The following is a 19,328-nucleotide window of genomic DNA, read 5'->3' on the forward strand; positions in this document are numbered from 1 at the left end:
ATTTAATCATAGGGGCCACTTTTGGGGAGTAAAATTGAAAATTAAAAATCAAAGTTATTAGAACTATATTGTGCTACATATCAAATGAAAGAGCATTTTATAAGCATCTCAAATATATTTTTTTTATAGTTTTTATTTTGGTAATTTAGAAGTAATTTAAGAAAATAAGCAAAAAATGACCATTCCCCCCCCCCTTATCTCCGAAACTACTTAGCGTAAAATTTTCAAAAAAATACACGAGATAGCCCTCTACCTGTAGATTACAGGAAAACCTATTAGAAATCTACAGTCAAGCGTAAGTCGGAGTTAAGAGAAAAAACTCAAATTGAGATTTTTCACTCACTGCCGCTGCAAGTACTTACTAAATGTTTTGAAATTTTGTGAGCGCCATGGACAGGTAGAAAGAAATTCATTTCTGTTTAGAAATTGTTAAAAATTTTAAGCATTTGCCAAAATGACTTAAGTTCCTACTAAAAAAGAGGCGCTTACGACTGTTTAGAACTGCACTGACCATAATATTGCCCTAATAGGTCCAAAAAATGGTGTATATATACGAAAACAAAAAAATTGTGCCACCGACAACCAAAATCTGAAGTCTATTTGCTCTATCTCTTATAGTTTCCAAAATATACGCAAAATCTTTAAAGTACAAATCTAGTGTACACGTTGCCATCACATGTCGTCAGGCGCTCATGACCTTTTTGTATGGAAATGTCGAAATCCGACTCGCACTTTACCGATTTTCATAGAAAGTTGTGTTTTATTATAGTTTTGAAGGAGGTTTCTTGTTTTTAACCACCAACGCAAAAATATTATAATAATAATAGGTTTGACGCTTGACATGTCTGTCTGGCATCATAGCTCCCGAACGAATCAATCGATTTTGATTTAGTTTTTAATGTTTAGGGTGAATTCGTCGAGAGTTTTTTTTTGTACCACGTAGGTGGCAAACATGCATACGGTCCGCCTGATGGAAAGCGGTGACTGTTACATATGGACGCCTGCCACTCAAGGAGTGGCACATGTGCGTTGCCGACTCGACTCATTAGAAACTTGTACAAACCTGTACTTAGAAGGGGCCTGGGTGCCGACGACTCAAAGGACCGAAGGAAGGAGGGGGAAGGAAGGAAGGAGTACCGCACCCTCGTTGAGCTCTGGCTGCCTTACTCACCGGCAGGAACACAACAATGAGTAAAGTCTAGTGCTACTTGATTGCGGTCTTTTGTAAAGCGGAGGTATTAGACTCTGCTCTACCAAGTATATTCAATTTAGTATTAGAGTTATCAGTCAAGAAATTTAAATGCAGCGCCATCTATTATTAGTTTCGACAACTTTTCATGTGACTTTCCATGCCTAAAGGTTCGCACAAGTCTCAAGTCGTGTAAATTACTTAGTAAATTTTGCCGAGAGACGGCGCTAAATACAATAATACTCATTAGAGTACCTATACTTCTAGTCAAAGACATATATAACTCCGTATAGACAGATAAAGAATAAAACGTACTTACCCCAGTACCACACAGAAGAAGGGCTCAGCTAGATGGCGCTAATATTAATATTAACACGCTTTTATTAGGTCGTCGTGTATGTAACTAACTATGTAATGGAATCTACGGAGGCTAATTTAACCATCTTCCAAGGATCGTAGCGTAATGATAATTGGCAGCTGTATGCAGTTCTGATGACAGTACAATAATATGGTACTGTTGAACTGATCTGATGATGGAGCCGGAAGATATGAACTGGAACTACATGATGGAACATCGTATCATAGCTGTTTTTGGGTTTCTTAGAAAAGTCTTGTAATGAACTTTGACTACGATTAGGTTTCAAGGTCTGATGATGGAGCCGGAAGATATGAACTGGAACTACATGATGGAACATCGTATCATAGCAGTTTTTGGGTTTCTTAGAAAAGTCTTGAAATGAACTTTGTCTACGATAAGGTTTCAAGGTCTGATGATGAAGCCGGAAGATATGAACTGGAACTACATGATGTAACATCGTATCATAGCTGTTTTTGCGTTTCTTAGAAAAGTCTTGTAATGAACTTTGACTACGATTAGGTTTCAAGGTCTGATGATGGAGCCGGAAGATATGAACTGGAACTACATGATAGAACATCGTATCATAGTAGTTTTTGGGTTTCTTAGAAAAGTCTTGTAATGAACTTTGACTACGATTAGGTTTCAATGATGATGATGGAGCCGGAAGATATGAACTGGAACTACTAAAAAGATCAACGTAGTATTTAAAATAAGTTGGGATAGGGTTTTCTTGAGACCCTTAAGAGCAAGTAAAGGGGGGCTCAGGGGCGATCGAAGCCCCCCACAAAAAAGACTGATCAACGTAGTATTTAAAATAAGTTGGGTTAAGGTTTTCTTGTGAACCTCCAGAGGAAATAAAGGGGGGGCTCGGGGGGCGAAGCCCCCCGCAAAAATGAAAGATCAACGTAGTATTTAAAATAAGTTGGGTTAGGGTTTTCTTGTGACCGTTCAGAGTAAATAAAGGGGAGGGGGGAAGCTCGGGGGGCGAAGCCCCCCGCAAAAAAGAAAGATCAACGTAGTATTTAAAATAAGTTGGGATAGGGTTTTCTTGTGACCCTTAAGAGCAAGTAAAGAGGGGCTCGGGGGCGAAGCTCCCCACAAAAAAAAGATCAACATAGTATTTAAAATAAGTTGGGATAGGGTTTTCTTGACACCCTTAAGAGGAAATAAAGGGGGGCTCGGGGGGCGAAGCCCTCCGCATAAAATAAACATCAACGTAGTATTTAAAGTAAGTTGGGATAGGGTTTTCTTGTGACCCTGAAGAGCATGAATAAGGGGGGCTCGAGGGCGAAGCCCCCCGCATAAAAGAAAGATCAACGTAGTATTCAAAATAAGTTGGGATAGGGTTTTCTTGAGACCCTTAAGAGCATATAAAGGAGGGCTCGGGGGGCGAAGCCCCCCGCATAAAAGAAAGATCAACATAGTAGAGAATGCCTTAAAGCATGAGTCCGCCTTTTGTACTGCAAGATTTTCTTTTATCACTGCTTCCAGTAGTTCCACAGGTGGTAAATGATCTTTATTACTAGATTCACCTACTTTTATCAATTTTAAAGCACTAGTGGATAAAATGCGTTTTTACCCGCTGGTATTAAAGGACAAAACACGTGTTTCCGAGCTAGTGAGGGGAAAAATTCAATGTTGGCTGCTCGCGTGCGGTCCGTTTGTTAATGTAGGTAAGAATTTAGAATAGCGTCATTTTGTGAACATCAAAGGAGTGAGCCTTCTGTACTTGTACTATTATACATATATTCTGTGACAAAACTAAGAACATGTGTTCCAAGTACAACATTCGAAATGCCGGAAAGTTAGTAGGTATCGACCGTAAATTGGCGAAATCCAATTTACGGTCAAATTAACACATGTGATGGACCCTGCCGTCTATAATAAATTGCCGCAATATGTGGTTGAAGCGCCTAGTGTGTCGAACTTTAAGTACCTATCGCTTAAAAAATTGGCTGGTCGAGCACCCGTTCTACACTTATGACAATTTTTTTATTACCTAATTAGAAAAATATTTTTGTGCATTTTTTATGTGAATATTGCCTAACTTTTTGTAATTTCAATCTTCTGTCTATTTATTCTCTAAGTATTATTGTTGTATTAATATTATTTTTTTAAATCAAATCTTGACGTGTAAAATGGCGTTGAATGAATAAATGAATATGAGTATGAGTAGTATGGTTATTTTAACCATTGAAAGTTTGTACGGAACCCTCGGTGGGCGAGTCCGACTCGCACTTGGCCGGTTTTTTTCTATTTTAGGCCCAAAAATTGTTTTTTTGGTCGTAACTTTTGTTATTGTAATATACCAAAAAATAAAACAAAAATAATGTAGGCAAACAAGATGATTTTATTACCTGAAACGTGTTCTTAAAACTTATTTTTTATAGTCTAACAGTCAATTTAAAAATCACTACCTAAATTAATTACTTATGGCATTTTTAATCCACTGTAAAAACTTCGCTGCATCAGTAAAAATAACGTATTCGTTAAGATTGCATGTAGATTCACCGTTTTCCGGACGAAGCGATAATGAGACTACGCCACGAATACGCCAGCGACCGCCGTCCAGAATATATAGTCCTCCGCCAGAGTCACCTAAACAAGGACCAGCGCCGTTACGATCACCTGTAACAAATATAACGTTTTTTTTTAAATCCCGATAATATTTTACAAGGCGTAATAGACTTGTCGCATCGCTCCAAAAATCTAGAAATAATGAGTAAATTCAGCACGCTCTTAATAAGATCACTCTTATTCTTGCGTGCTTAATTTATTCTTGCGTGAACTTGGTGCAGTGTGGTAGTATGTAAGGGCTATTAGACGAAATTTTAGGATTCAAGAAACACAGATCATAGGCGCTGAAACACATTGTAAAAAAAATAATTCTAACAACGGTTCGTCATGGTCATTTAAGACAATAAAGTGCTTCGGCTTTTGATCTGATAGATTTTATCTTATACTTTATCACCGTTAGGTGTATGGACGATGGCATGATAAAAATTGGTTGTCTGTAAAGTCGGTTTACGGACGGTAGTTTAACGTGATAACGTCAAACATTACAGTAGTATAGACAGGGGCGGTCAGAGTATAGCAAAAGGGGCCCGATTCTGGGACTTTTTTCACGTTTTTTTATTTATTTATTTATTAAAAATACACAAAAGTTAACAGTATTTCACCAAAGCACTTATGTGGTAATATAATTATGTACATGTTAAATTGACATAAATAAAAGCAAACACACTTAAAAGTTAAACTATGGTTATTAGTGTTATTACATTAATCACCTAAGGAGTGTAGAGTCTATGAACCTTAAGAGTTTTCTGTAAAACACACCAACACTATCAGCAAATATGTCAATATCGTCTGTCTCCAACATGATGCGGTTAAGAGCAGCTCGGGCTCGAGCGGTGCGCCGGCCGCCGCGAACAGGCGCCGCCGCCGCCGCGCCGGCACCGCGCCCGGCATGCCAACCATCACATTCGCTCTTGGCACTTGCAGCCCCATTCTCTCAAGCACGGATGCGTCATCTACTCTATGGTGAAACAGTTGGCGGTAATGCATAATATGCAGCAGTTTCCGTCTGGTTTCTAGAGTTTGAAGACCAACCATTCCTGTTACGAATAGAGATGGATACATATATGGGTAATATCCGTACAGTCGTTTGTAAATGTGCCTACAGAACTTCCTCTGCACTCTTTCTAGCATAGTGTTTTGTTCTTATTAGAAAGAATGCATTAAAATAAGCATCTTTTATAAATTAAAGTTTTTTTTTAAACCTACTAATTTAGGAGTTAGAGGGGTGCAAAGTTGCAAAATTTTCCCGTAGCATTACTAAGGCGCCAGAGACAGAAAGCGATATCGACGGAGCCCCGCTTATTACAGAAACTGCACAGAATAGGAGCCTTCGGCCGTTTGAAGATACCTAACGAACCTAACCTATACCTATATAAAAGTCGTCATTTTGTATCCTAGACCGTTTGCGAGACACGCGTCAATTTTATTAAAGTGCTAGTGCCATTTACTAATCTTAGAACCCTAATATCTCAGTAAATATTAATGGAGAAGAAAAAGTTTATATAACAAAACATCCTTATTTAAACGTGTTCTATATGATTTATCAATATTAACATAGGTTATATTGGTAAAAAAATCATCGTAAATTTATTAAGTCTCTGGCGCCTTAGTAAATACTATGGGAAAATTCGCAACTTCGTACTGCTCTAACTCCTAAATAAGTAGGTTTTTCAAACAACTTCATTCTATAAAAGATGCTTATTTTAATGCAATCTTTCATGTTTTTAAATTACAAACACTCAAAAATAATAAACACGGGCGCGCCATCTGTCGCAGCTGTGGTGCTTTACTCAGGCCACACGCTAGAACCATACCGAGCGCATCGATCAGCCGCTTAGTTCCAACGCGCGCCAATAGATGGCGCTTAAGCTATATTGGGAAACGGGACAATGACGTCATCTTTTTCGTGCATACTGCCCGTAGTAACGAGTTATTAGACGTTATCACGTCAAAATGATGATATAGTGTACACACCAGCGCATAACGTGTTGTCGCTCGTGAAAACGTGGAAGTCTGGCCTGCTGGCGCGACACATGGCGGTGCTGACTACGGGTATCCGCACCATGCGAGGCTCTCCTTTACTGCCGGGACCTAGTTCACTTGACCCCCAACCAGCAACCTACAAATCACAGGAAATTTTATGTTACTGGCTTAATAAACGAATATTTAGAAAGTTGTTTGCTACAGCCTGGCAAAAAAGAGTAAAAAATAATAGAGACGCCACCGTTTATGTAAACCGTTTTGGATGTGGCAACTATTTTGACAGATTTTTTTCAGATTTGACAGATTTTGATACTTTTCTAAGAGAAGTCGAGTGTTGCTATGATACAAATAAGTATTTCCATTTTACTATTTTTCGCCAAGCTGTATTATTCCTCCAAGAAACATCCTCTACAAGATGAGAATATCAGTGGCAAGCTATAAAAATAAAAGCTTAGAACATACCACTCCTGAAGCTCCCACTATCCTGTTCAGATCGTTGTTGCCACTCCAGAGACAGGCTGGCCTGATATTCGTGTTAAACTCTACGCTCTTATCGAATGTTAGCACAAGAAGGTCATCTGTGGACAAATAGAAAAAAACTTTAAGATATATTTTAGTTTCATATGAAGAGAGTACTTAAGCATTTTGTTTACCTACAAACATACTGATTCAAAAACGAAATCTTTATAAAGCGCTTTTGGGTAACGCTATAGACTAAGAGAAGGTCAAACATCGAATCACTTATTTTAATAGGTGGTTTTACCTATGCGATCATTCACCTCACCTTGAAATTTTTGGATTTATAAGTTTATACAATAATCGCGCAATCAATAGCTCATATATATGTTTGCGGTCAATTCTATGTATTGCGCATGGATCAAATTTTAATTTAACGGTTTCAAATTTTACTAACGACTACCACTTGGACTGAAAAACCTAAAAGAAGACAACATGATAAGGGTAAAGGATTTGGGATAACTTATTTACGGTTACTAATATAATGGCAAGAAGGCTGTGATATATATGTTATGGGCCCAGCAAACAGTCGAAAAATAAACTTACTTGCATACGTCGAAGAATTAAATCCTTCATGGATGGTGGCAGATTCCAAAGTCCTGGTGACCGTGATATCGTCACCCCAGTCCTCTAAGTTATATACGCCGACTTTGACTACGATATCTCTGATTGAGGTCAGCGTACTTCTCTGCTGCACACAGTGGGCAGCTGAAATTAATAAAATAATAATCAACATCAGAAAATTCCGATCACCTAAATGTGGCTGCCAATTAGAATACTAATAAAACGAGTACAACGGAGACAAAGTAAACAAATCAATAAGCCACTCATATATTACTCATTAGTCTCACATGTTTGTTGCTAATACCTACCTACAGTAGGTATCGAAGTGACTTCGTGAGGAGAGGAGATACAAAATCTTAATGATTAGGTATCTAAAGAAACAGACAGAATAGGCGAATATACAAATCATGTTTTAACCGCAATGATTCGTATGAATCATTTAATTTTTATTTATTTTCATTTATTGTCATAACTGTGAACAATGAGGTCACATGCATACACAAATAAGTCCAACAGTTTGCCCATTTCGGGCATTCAATATTATAACAACTGATGACATATAGGTGATATAGCATAGCATAAAGTAAACAAAGGTATTGAAGGTGCCACTGAATGTTTACCACAACAGCGCAAAATAAGTGGATATCATGCTTTTTTATTCGTGCAGGATTTGTTGTGAGCTACCGTCTGGTGTATTTCCATTTTGTTAATGTTTCTAATAAATTTTTGATGTAGATACTTTAAAAACCAAATTTTTCGTTCTAAACCTAGCTCACGTGATGACTTACCAGACACAACATGTCGATCGGACACCAGTGTGCCAGAGCAGGCAAAGGTTAGGCTCCCATCCTTCCGCTTGTAGATGGCCACCAGCCACGGCCAGTCGCCTCTCGTGTAGCTGGTGCCGTGATAGACGAGTGGCACATGCTCATTACCTCCCGCGACTACGCCACACTCGGAACTGAAGGAGGGGGTGCGCGAAGGCGTTGATGGGCTGGAACGAAATATTTAGATTATGACGGATCTTTATTAATCTAAATGAATTTATCAGTAAAAATAACATAAAATATTTTACAACCGAATATCCGCAACGCAGGCTTCGTCATGAGGTTACAACCATAAATCAGCAACAGGCGTCGTCCTTAGATACACATACCTAAATAAATTAATAAACGCAAATAAATCCCAACGATACAAATTTAAATTAGCCATAAATATGACCCACAGAACCAAAACGGCAAGCGATGCAAAACCAAATGGGTAGTCAAAGTCAGCATTAGAAAGTTAATCGAGTAGATAGCAGATTTACCTAAATGATGAAATTGATGAAGAGATGGTCCCAGGATGGCCGAACTTTGTAGAAGTTTTTTTAATTAACCTCAGATACCAATACAGTAGAACCCGGTTAAAACGATCACGTTTAATACGATTTCCCGCATATTACGCTATTTTACGCCGGTCCCTACAATTTGAGACTTGTTTTCAGACATTTTTTCACGGTTAATACGACTCGCGTCCCCGCTTAATACACCATCTAAAACCACCCACCTTGCATTACTTTACAACTTTATTTATGCGGGTGACAAAAATCGGAACTAATTGTACTGTACTAATTACGCGATTCTGGCGACACCGCCACCCGTAAAGATAAGTTTCTATTTTGTTGTCCTAACTCAGCGGTTAGTGCGATAGTTCGTACCTACCTACATACATACACTTCGCTCATTATCACTGCTGCGGTGTTGAGTGTCGGTGTTGAGTTTCGGTTTCAGTGATGTCAAACATAAGAAGAAAAGCATTATCGCTCCAAGAAAAAGTAACCATATTAAAAGTTTACGATGAAACGCAATTTTTTCACGTTTAATACGATTTCCCGTATACTACGCTTTTTTGGCTGGGTCCCCTCAGAATCGTTTTAAGCGGGTTCTACTGTATTTACATTTTGGCTACCTCAATATTTAAAAACACCATATCTTAAATTCAATAAGTGTAAGCATAGCAAACTTACTAAACAGTTTGAGGTCGTGTCGGCGGAGGCGGGGGTGGCGGTCGTCTCGTGGTAGTGGTGAATTCCGGGTAGTATTCGACGGGCGGTGGTCGTGGCGGCGGTGGTGGTGGTCGTTGGGTTTGCGGCTGCGGCTGTGGCCGGGGGAATCCTGGGAAAAAACATTTAACTTTAATAAACAGACTAATATTTGCAAACTAACACATCGCTACGTGATTTGTCAAAGTACCCAGCATCTACGTTGTAAGTTATATCTTATAATGAATATGAATATAAAGATATGTTAAGGTATTGAAACAATTAGGTTCCTAAACTGAAATACTTGCAATGCGAAGACTACCAATCAACTACTGGTCCTTCTAACCGTATATAAATGTGATATAAGGGAAGTGAATCTTATTGTATACATACAGTACGATATATTGGGTTGGCACAAAAGTAATGATACACTACAAAACTCTATACATTTCCTTTCTTAAGTTAATTGTTTTCGATAATATTCTAGTATGTTGTAGAACATTCTAGGTACTTCTAATGTGAGGGTATATAAAGCCGCCCTCGTGATTGGTTTAGTTAGATTGAAATAAAATGGACGAGCGACAAGTTCGAACACTTTACTTATACGAGTACTTGTTAGGCCACAGTGCGCGGGCTGCGGCTGACAATATCAACACTGCATTGGGCGCTGGAAGTACAAGCCATGCCACGGTGTCCAGATGGTTTGACCGTTTTAAATCAGGAGACAGGAGCCTTGAAAGTCAGTCACGCTCAGGGCGACCACCTGCATTCAATGATGACGATTTACGCCGCGAACTACAGTCGAATCCTGATGCTACTACTCGTGAATTAGCGGAAGCACTTAACTGCAGTCACCACGCTGTGGAATACCATCTGCATGAGCTTGGGTATCGAAAAGTTTTGGCTCGATGCTACCGACGCCAGTCGTGCAGTCCGTGTCGCCATCTGTCAATCACTTTTGCTGCGACCCCGACGTAAAGAGTTTTTGACTGATCTGGTTACGGGAGATGAATCATGGATTTATTATGAGAACGATACACGTCGTGCTTTTTGGCTGCCTCGAGAAGAAACGCCACCAACTCAACCGAAGCTGAGTCAAAAGAACCGCTTAAAAGTTTTGCTTTGTTGTTTCTGGGACTCGCAAGGCATGCTGTTTCATGAACTATTACACAATGAAACTATAAACGCTAACAAATATTCAACACAGCTCACCGAACTATCTTCTGCTATCAAGAAAAAACGACGAAGACGAGCCACTGTAATTTTTCTACATGATAACGCTCGACCTCACATCGCATCTACCGTTCACCAACAGCTGCAGAACTTGGGCTGGGAGACGATACCCCACCCACCTTATTCTCCAGACCTCGCACCATCAGACTTTCATTTGTTTAGAGCCCTGAAACGACATTTGCGGCATTTTTGACAATTCAATGATTTCCATGATGTACAGGTGGAGTTGAACAACTTTTTCGAGGCACAGCCATCAGAGTTCTGGGCGAAAGGCATCCAAACTTTGCCGGATCGTTGGCAAGAAGTCATAGATGCTAATGCCGCTAATGGTGATTACATCATCGACTAAGCTTTTTGTATTGTAATAATAATAACAAATATAAAACGTAAACCAAGTGTCTCATTACTTTTGTGCCAACCCAATAAAAACTTGGAATATAGCAACAGTTATGTATGAAAATTGTTTAGTTCCAGTCCATTTAATTTACTTTCTACAAGTTTATGTCAGACTGTGTGTCTTGCATATGCTTAGTAATTCTTACCTTCAGTCCAAGTGCCGGTGCGATCACTATTATCCACGTTAAACGTGAACACTTGAGCATCCGGTGATGAAGAGATGATGTTAATCGATGGATCCTGGGGCTTCGGCCGGGTAAACTGATTGAATCCTTGGTTGGATCCCTGACTGAACCCAGAGGGCACCTGCAGGATAAATCCTTGACTGGATCCTTGGTTGAACCCAGGGGGAACTTGGTCGAAGCCTGTGTTTCCCGGTCTTCCCCCTCGTAGATATAGCATGTGTTGAAGACTGATTGTAGTCACGTATAAGTTGGGCTGGGGCACATCTGCAAAATAATATATCGATCACGCAAACGCAAATATGAGAAAAAACATAGAATAACTTCACTGTCCCGACCTAGTGAGGTGGATTAAGTTAAGTACTTAGGTTTTAACAAAAAAAATCACGTAGCATTTTTAAGAAGTCTAGGAACGGAATGACTGGTAAATAACTGCTTGGCTTTTACATGTAGGTTTCCATGGCACATACATTTTATGACTACGTTTATTAATTGTTAAGATCAAGTATCATTTTATTGCCTACTCGATCATCAATAGGTTTAGGTGATAATATGTTCAATGAGTTATAAATATTATCACATAGGTAATTGTTATTACATAATTAAGTTCTACAGTTATCTCATAATGCTTGTGTTGTGAGTACTTATTTAGACAAAAAATATTGTATAAAAACTTTTAAGAACTCGTAAAATAAAACTAATGGAAACAATAAATCCCCCCTTTGACCACGGGGATTCATTATACGCGATATAATGAATCCCCGTGGTCCCCCGTTCCCTTAGTTCCCAAATCCCCGTTTCCATAGTTTTATTTCATGAGTAACTATCGCGCTAACCAAAAACATTACTTAGAACTCGTAATTATATTTTCCCCTCACTAGCTCGGAAACACGTGTTTTGTCCTTTAATACCAGCGGGTAAAAACGCATTTTATCCACTAGTGGGTAAAGTAATTTGACCTTGAATAAAGTCAAATTAACTGCTTTAAAATTGATAAAAGTAGGTGAATCTAGTAATTAAGATGATTTACCACCCGTGGAACTGAAGCAGTGATAAACGCATTTTTTTGCGTTGTAGTTTCCTCGCTATAGTGAGCGGAAAAGTTTTGTGTTACACTCGGGTGCAAATGTATTTTACTTCTCGTGTGTTAAAAAACTCGCAAGTTCAGGATTCTATTCTCGAACCACTTCCTTCGCTTGTGGTTTTTCAATTCCACACTCAGCGTTAAAATACAACTTTGCGCCCTTGTATAACAAATAACTATTTCTATGAGTCATAATCTTTGTCATCAATTGACGAAAAATATCATCATTCAAGTTAAAATTAATGTTAATAGCGTCGTTCACCGTTGTATCAACATTGAATTACCTGCCAACCAATTGTTTGTAATAACCGTGTCTCGATAGATAAAAAAAATGTGTTTCAGATGCAGAAAAATTTGCCAGGTATCGCAAATTAGTACTTATAGAGTTCTATTTTTGATTTTTTTCAGTTAACTAAAGTGAAGTGTAATGAAATATTATAGTTGACTAAGTGTGAAAGACTATCCAACACCGAAAAGTCAGCACGTATAGTTTAGTCTGTGGTGTCCTAGTTGAAAGATTAAAGTCGACGAGTAGAAAAAATAGCTTTTACCTCCAGGTCCGTAGCATAACACGTTGCCGTTGACGATGAGGTAGGTCAGCCTCGGCAATGGTGTAGTGACGGGAAAGTCTACTCGGTAGTCTATGGGCGAGTCTTGATTGAACTGTAACCCTGAGGGATTAATTGGTTGTAGACGACCCGCATAATTCTGAAAAGAAACATATATTTTTACAAAAAATCGCCGGAGCGGAGTAATGTTCACAGGGTGAGAATTTGAGAACGTATTTTCTTGGAATTATACCAAGTACTATTTAAATCATCAATTATTTCTAGTGTTCTATGAATACCAATTCATTTTATAGAACCTTTACATTAAACCAGCTTCAGTATATACATAATATATTACTTTCAATTTTTATTTCAAAGTACATAGTACATAATAATAACACAAAATATTTAATAAAATTATTATGTTGCGTGTTTTATGGTTGATAAATAAATAGCAACGTACTTCGCCAAGTGGTCCTTCGAGTCGTATAATATTTCATGCTACCCACGTCTCGTGCTGCGTGAATAGTTTTGAGCAGGCAATACATAAATAAGGAAAATGTACATGTAGAAAGCCTGTTTTACGACATTCCAGTCACAAGATGTACGGCATCATAACTATGATGTATATAGGTCCGTTACTATTTTATTTATAATTTTGGGCTTTTTTTAATTTTGCCAACAAGTCTCTTCATGATCAATTACGAGTAGGTATTGGGTTGGCACAAAAGTAATGAGACACTTGGTTTACGTTTTATATTTATTATTATTATTACAATACAAAAAGCTTAGTCGATGATGTAATCACCATTAGCATCTATGACTTCTTGCCAACAATCCGGCAAAGTTTGGATGCCTTTCGCCCAGAACTCTGATGGCTGTGCCTCAAAAAAGTTGTTCAACTCCACCTGTACATCATGGAAATCATTGAATTGTTTACCCCGCAAATGTCGTTTCAGGGCTCTAAAACAAATGAAAGCCTGATGGTGCGAGGTCTGGAGAATAAGGTGGGTGGGGTATCGTCTCCCAGCCCAAGTTCTGCAGCTGTTGGCAGTGTTGGCGAACGGTAGATGCGACATGAGGTCGAGCGTTATCATGTAGTAAAATTACAGTGGCTCGTCTTCGTCGTTTTTTCTTGATAGCAGAAGATAGTTCGGTGAGCTGTGTTGAATATTTGTTAGCGTTTACAGTTTCATTGTGTAATAGTTCATGAAACAGCATGCCTTGCGAGTCCCAGAAACAACAAAGCAAAACTTTTAAGCGGTTCTTTTGACTCAGCTTCGGTTGAGTTGGTGGCGTTTCTTCTCGAGGCAGCCAAAAAGCACGACGTGTATCGTTCTCATAATAAATCCATGATTCATCTCCCGTAACCAGATCAGTCAAAAACTCTTTACGTCGGGGTCGCAGCAAAAGTGATTGACAGATGGCGACACGGACTGCACGACTGGCGTCGGTAAGGATGTGCGGTACCCATCGAGCCAAAACTTTTCGATACCCAAGCTCATGCAGATGGTATTCCACAGCGTGGTGACTGCAGTTAAGTGCTTCCGCTAATTCACGAGTAGTAGCATCAGGATTCGACTGTAGTTCGCGGCGTAAATCGTCATCATTGAATGCAGGTGGTCGCCCTGAGCGTGACTGACTTTCAAGGCTCCTGTCTCCTGATTTAAAACGGTCAAACCATCTGGACATCGTGGCATGGCTTGTACTTCCAGCGCCCAATGCAGTGTTGATATTGTCAGCCGCAGCCCGCGCACTGTGGCCTAACAAGTACTCGTTTAAGTAAAGTGTTCGAACTTATCGCTCGTCCATTTTATTTCAATCTAACTAAACCAATCACGAGGGCGGCTTTATATACCCTCACATTAGAAGTACCTAGAATGTTCTACAACATACTAGAATATTATCGAAAACAATTAACTTAAGAAAGGAAATGTATAAAGTTTTGTAGAGTGTGTCATTACTTTTGTGCCAACCCAATATGTCACGGATTTTCCCACAAAACTAGTTCCGCCGAAAATACCATAATATAAATGATGACGATAATATAAATGATGATGAAATTCGCGTATTTTACTTTATTAGTTAAAGCGTTTTATTATTCATGGATGGACAAGAATAGTAAAAATATTGCAAAATATCAAACTACGCACGCTGGTTAGATAGGCTGTACAATCGCGTCAATGAAAACAAATATATGGTTTGGATGCGATTTGTGTCTTTTGTTGACCATGTTATTGTTAGAAATGATTTAAAAAATCTAAATCGAAACCGATTTAATAAAATGGTTTAAATCTTTTTAATGAGGAGGCACACTCAAAGGTATACTATGGCGCCAGCCTATTAGTCCATACGTGAGAGCAAAAACATGATATGTTTTCTCTCTCTCTCACATATGAATGACAGTGACATGCCTAGACGCTTGCGCAGGCGCCGCCTGGCGGGATAAAATGTCATGTGCCTCCTCATTCAATTGTTTAGGTGTTAGGCATCATTGATATTTTTGTAATTTATATGTAGTAACAAATAACAATAACCTCGAGTAAGTGTTATGTTATTTTAGATTTATTTATTTATTTTTCAAATAAGTTACATTTCTTTATTTATTAAGTTTGTAAATCTATGCACTTATTTGTAAGTAAGTAAGTAATCAATTTAAATTTATAAATATAATGTTATAAAAAACATATCACATCGGTAACTAATAAAGTAGCACTCTTATAAGAATGTTAAGTATCTGACAACATTTATATGAGTCACTATATGGTGTAAATACTAATGCACGTATTCATTATTTACACTTTGTGCATTAGTATACACGATTATTAGCATAAATACTTTGGATATAGTGTAATATTTATTTACATATGTTCATCGGACTTCTGAATTTCAACATAATTAATGTATTTTTATAAACTGAAATAGATACCATACACTAAAGAAAAAGCGATCAAGCCCACTGGTGGCGAAGCCGGGAATCGAACCGGGTCTCCTCGGGAAATCATAAAAATATTTAATAAAATAATTTGATTTGTTCCCTATAATGTATTTTTATTTAGGTAAATATAGAATATTTTTTTAATACGATAAACAGTTTCTTTCATAATAATTATCTACTATTCTTTTCTATGTTGTCGTCGTTTGTATCTGTACAGATTAGTGCTTTCACTGCTACCATTCTGGCCTCACTCCTTAGGGCTCATTCATAAATCACGAGAGGTTTTTTCGGCTAGTGTAAAAAATAAACGCTCATAAAGTTAGTGTTTGACTGTTATTTTATTTACCGAGTATTTTTTTATTAATAGGTACGTACCTGTATACGTATATTATAATATTTAATTAATTAGTGTCGATCCAGTTAATTACCTTTTATTTTTAATAAACTTCCCCGTATTAAGGTTCGGCTGGTCTGACCGGTATTGTAAACCAGCAAAATTTAAATATGTGTTTTTCTTTCTTTTCAAATGCAACGGTTGTTTTGCTTCCGAATATTGACGATTGCAGAAAAACATTATCACGGTGCCTGCAACTGGGGCACTTTAAATTACCGATCACAGAAAGTTAAATTATAAGCACCAATTATCGTATTGGTATTATTGGGTACAGCTCAAATCGAAAAGCTTATCGACATCACCAAAATGTTTAAGAAAAAATCGATAACAAAATAAACAACTGACATTTTCATATTATTATTTTTCTATGTTGATCAGTAAGTATGTAAATTTTCAGCTAGCAAAGATTAATTCAATAATATTAAATCAATCCTATTCACGTTAATACGATATGATATGACCTTAAAAATTCGTTTACGTCATTAGGGTTCCTTACCAAAAAGGTATAATAGGAACCCTCTATGGTTGGACTCTGTCCGTCTGTCTGTATCTCTGTCACATTACTAAATATCCCAAGAATTACTCATGCTATCGATTTGAAATTTAATTAATTATGATTGTTATGAACATTGTTGTTTTCTACAAATAGAAATTATTATTACGAGTCCGACTCACACTTAGCCGGTTTTATTTTTATTTTGTTTACTTGTAGCTTAAGTTGAGGTAGCAGGTAGATATCAGGCATATTATGATTAGGTACTTATTTTATTTGCATTTTTTTTATTTACAGCATTGTTTAAGGATATATCCAGCGTGTCAATTTAGTCGCTGCCTATGTCAATAATACAATTAATCCTGGTTATGGGCAATTTTCACTTAAGTAATTATTGCAAGTGAATAAATTAACATAGTGCCTTTGGGGTTAGTGCTTAGACCTAGTTATTTTTGTTTATGGGAAACAGAGCCAACTGGTGCTTTAAATACGGTCGGATCTTCTAGATATATTATATTAAGGTATATCTTCTAACAGGATTTCAATGCAAATTAGACATAGATAGGTAGGTACTATGAAATCTGCACGTCTCGTAGCATTACAAACTTACCGAAAATATTCTAGCTGCTATAGTAAAATTAACTGTAACATGTATGCTAGACACAGGTCCATTGGGCTGCAGATGTATCACTCCATACACTCCACCACCGTCACTTTGATACTCAAAAGTCCCAGGGCATGGGGAGTCCACATATTGACTAATTACTGGCAAGTAACTTGCATAACCTAATACAACTAGAACACTATAAAGTAATCGGCACATTATCACAGAATCGTTATTATAAATATAAAGTTACTCATGTTTGAGTTCACGCGTGTGGTCATGACTCGCCGCTGTTTGCCACTGACTGTGGGCAGTATTGTGGTTGTACTGATGAGGCATATATCAATGCGATGGTCACTGCCCGATTCTGCCGAGGGACTACTGCGAATACTGAAGTGCAAGAATCGATCTCTTTTGCTCCTATAAAGGCGTAATGAGAGTGATAGAGAAAGGAGAGAATTCGCTGTTCAGTGTACAGCCCGCCTACAAAAAAAGTTAATGTTAGTAAGTAATGCTTCAACACGTGCATATTGACGTGAGTTTGTTAATTAGAGGTAAATTAAGATGGTAACAAATTGATCTACTTACGTAATCATCTTAGGCTGGAGGAAATATTTATTGGAGCATCGGAATTTTGTTTAATTGGTTTTATAATTATTATATAGGTACCTGTCTTGTGCTATGTGTCGGCCCACGTCGGCCATACCATTTATTTTGATTATTGCCTGCTTACTAACTTATATTTTTGTCTAAACGAAGAAAATATATGGGGAAATTCAAATTTAAATCACAATCTTCAACTCTAGCTTTATTACTTAATAAATCAAAAACGTATGTAAAATGAATATACCTAATTGCATATTAAATATTAATTAACGCTAACTAACGCTAATAAGCAGGTGCTTTATATTGCTTAGGTATTTATGGTAACATCCTACATTTATTGTCTGTCGCTGTAGGTACTCTTACTAGGTATTATATCCTAACGTAATACGCATTACATTTATATAATTACATCCAATTAATTACTAATATCACTAGATACCTACAGGTAGCTATGTAGTTAAAACGTAAGTTAAATTAATTGTAACATGTAGCCTCCCGAATTAAGCATTGAATATATTAAATAGACTATATTCAACTATTTAATCAAAATATCTAACGAGTCGTTCATAAAGACTCGAATAAGGAAAACGTAAGGTTGAATTGGGAAAACCAGTTAGCGCGTCTACAACGGCCACAGTCTTAAGAAAAAACAGTACAGTAACGAATAATTGCTTTGCGTAACAATAACAAACTATAAGAAACCATTTTTTTTATAACAGCAATTTCTTTCGAAGCAATCAAATTATTTTTATAAAATATTTTTTTATTTGTTTTCTATTACCGTTTAAGAGCGCTATGACAAAAAAAGGCGATATATTGTAAAATGTACAATATTTATCGGCAAAATTGTGCACTTTACTCATACTAAAAGACAGTAAAAGTACTTGTTTCAGTTAGAAAACCTAATTAACTGTGGGTTCATTAAAAAACATATGGAAGAAAAAGCTTTTTTAATTAGTAATGATTTTTTTTCTGATACTCGTTTAGGAAAAACCGCGCGTAGCACAGATTTCGGAGCTCTTATTATGTACAATTTGATAAGCTCACTCTCATAAATGCGGTAAATTTAAATTTCTAATATCTTGTACTTTAGGCCTATTAAACAATATTTATCATTTAATCCTTTGAAATTGAGAAATTGAAAGTAAAACGAACTCAATTTTGTCTTGAAAAGACATCGAAACAAGTGATCATTTCTCCGAAAATCTACATGTTATCGAAGATATTTTAGTATATAAATAATCTGCACAATGTGCTTAAATTGCTGTTATCCATTTGTCGTTATAATATTTTATCATGATTTTTTGCCAATTTTTTGAAAACTAGCCTTCCTGTCGCTATTTTACCGGCGACGGACGCCTGCGATTTCAGTGCCGCGCCGGAGCTCGAGGAGGTGAGACGTATGTCGCTTCGCTCTCCGAGTTTTCATCGCAAACGTCGAGAATATTTATCGTTGTGTGGGTCGGACGCCTTGTTTATACACGGGCTATCCTCGCATTGTGGGTGTGTAAACAGCGACCAACGAATTTGATCCTAGATCCGTAAATATTTGCTTTTGTAATATTTTGTTATGTTTGAATATTAAAGTATTACAACGTTATGATGATAAATATGTGAAAATTACAATACTGTCAAGATGA

At 37.4% G+C, this 19,328-nt stretch overlaps 1 protein-coding gene across 1 annotated transcript; it reads right to left on the reverse strand.

Moving 5' to 3' along the window:
• Positions 1 to 3,876: 3,876 nt before the first annotated feature.
• Positions 3,877 to 17,404, reverse strand: LOC125242150 (serine protease gd-like). The gene is made up of 9 exons (XM_048150859.1): positions 17,089 to 17,404; positions 12,657 to 12,813; positions 10,986 to 11,288; positions 9,196 to 9,343; positions 7,976 to 8,181; positions 7,170 to 7,331; positions 6,570 to 6,685; positions 6,099 to 6,243; positions 3,877 to 4,175 (listed from the first exon to the last, which is right to left on the reverse strand). The coding sequence occupies exons 1-9, from the start codon at positions 17,299 to 17,301 to the stop codon at positions 3,970 to 3,972; spliced, it is 1,656 nt and encodes a 551-aa protein (XP_048006816.1). The 5' UTR covers positions 17,302 to 17,404; the 3' UTR covers positions 3,877 to 3,969.
• Positions 17,405 to 19,328: the final 1,924 nt, after the last annotated feature.

This window comes from Leguminivora glycinivorella, unplaced genomic scaffold, assembly GCF_023078275.1.
Source record: "Leguminivora glycinivorella isolate SPB_JAAS2020 unplaced genomic scaffold, LegGlyc_1.1 Scaffold10, whole genome shotgun sequence".
NCBI lineage: Eukaryota > Metazoa > Arthropoda > Insecta > Lepidoptera > Tortricidae > Leguminivora > Leguminivora glycinivorella.

What these genes read in the sequence shown, in the direction of transcription:
- LOC125242150 (XM_048150859.1), bottom strand. Translation starts at nt 17,301, where the DNA reads ATGTGCCGATTACTTTATAGTGTTCTAGTTGTATTAGGTTATGCAAGT. An exon ending in GTTATGCTACGGACCTGGAG is followed by an intron (nt 11,289 to 12,656) that starts GTAAAAGCTATT and finishes ATTATTTTGCAG; the next exon opens with ATGTGCCCCAGCCCAACTTA. An exon ending in CGATCGACATGTTGTGTCTG is followed by an intron (nt 7,332 to 7,975) that starts GTAAGTCATCAC and finishes TATTAATTTCAG; the next exon opens with CTGCCCACTGTGTGCAGCAG.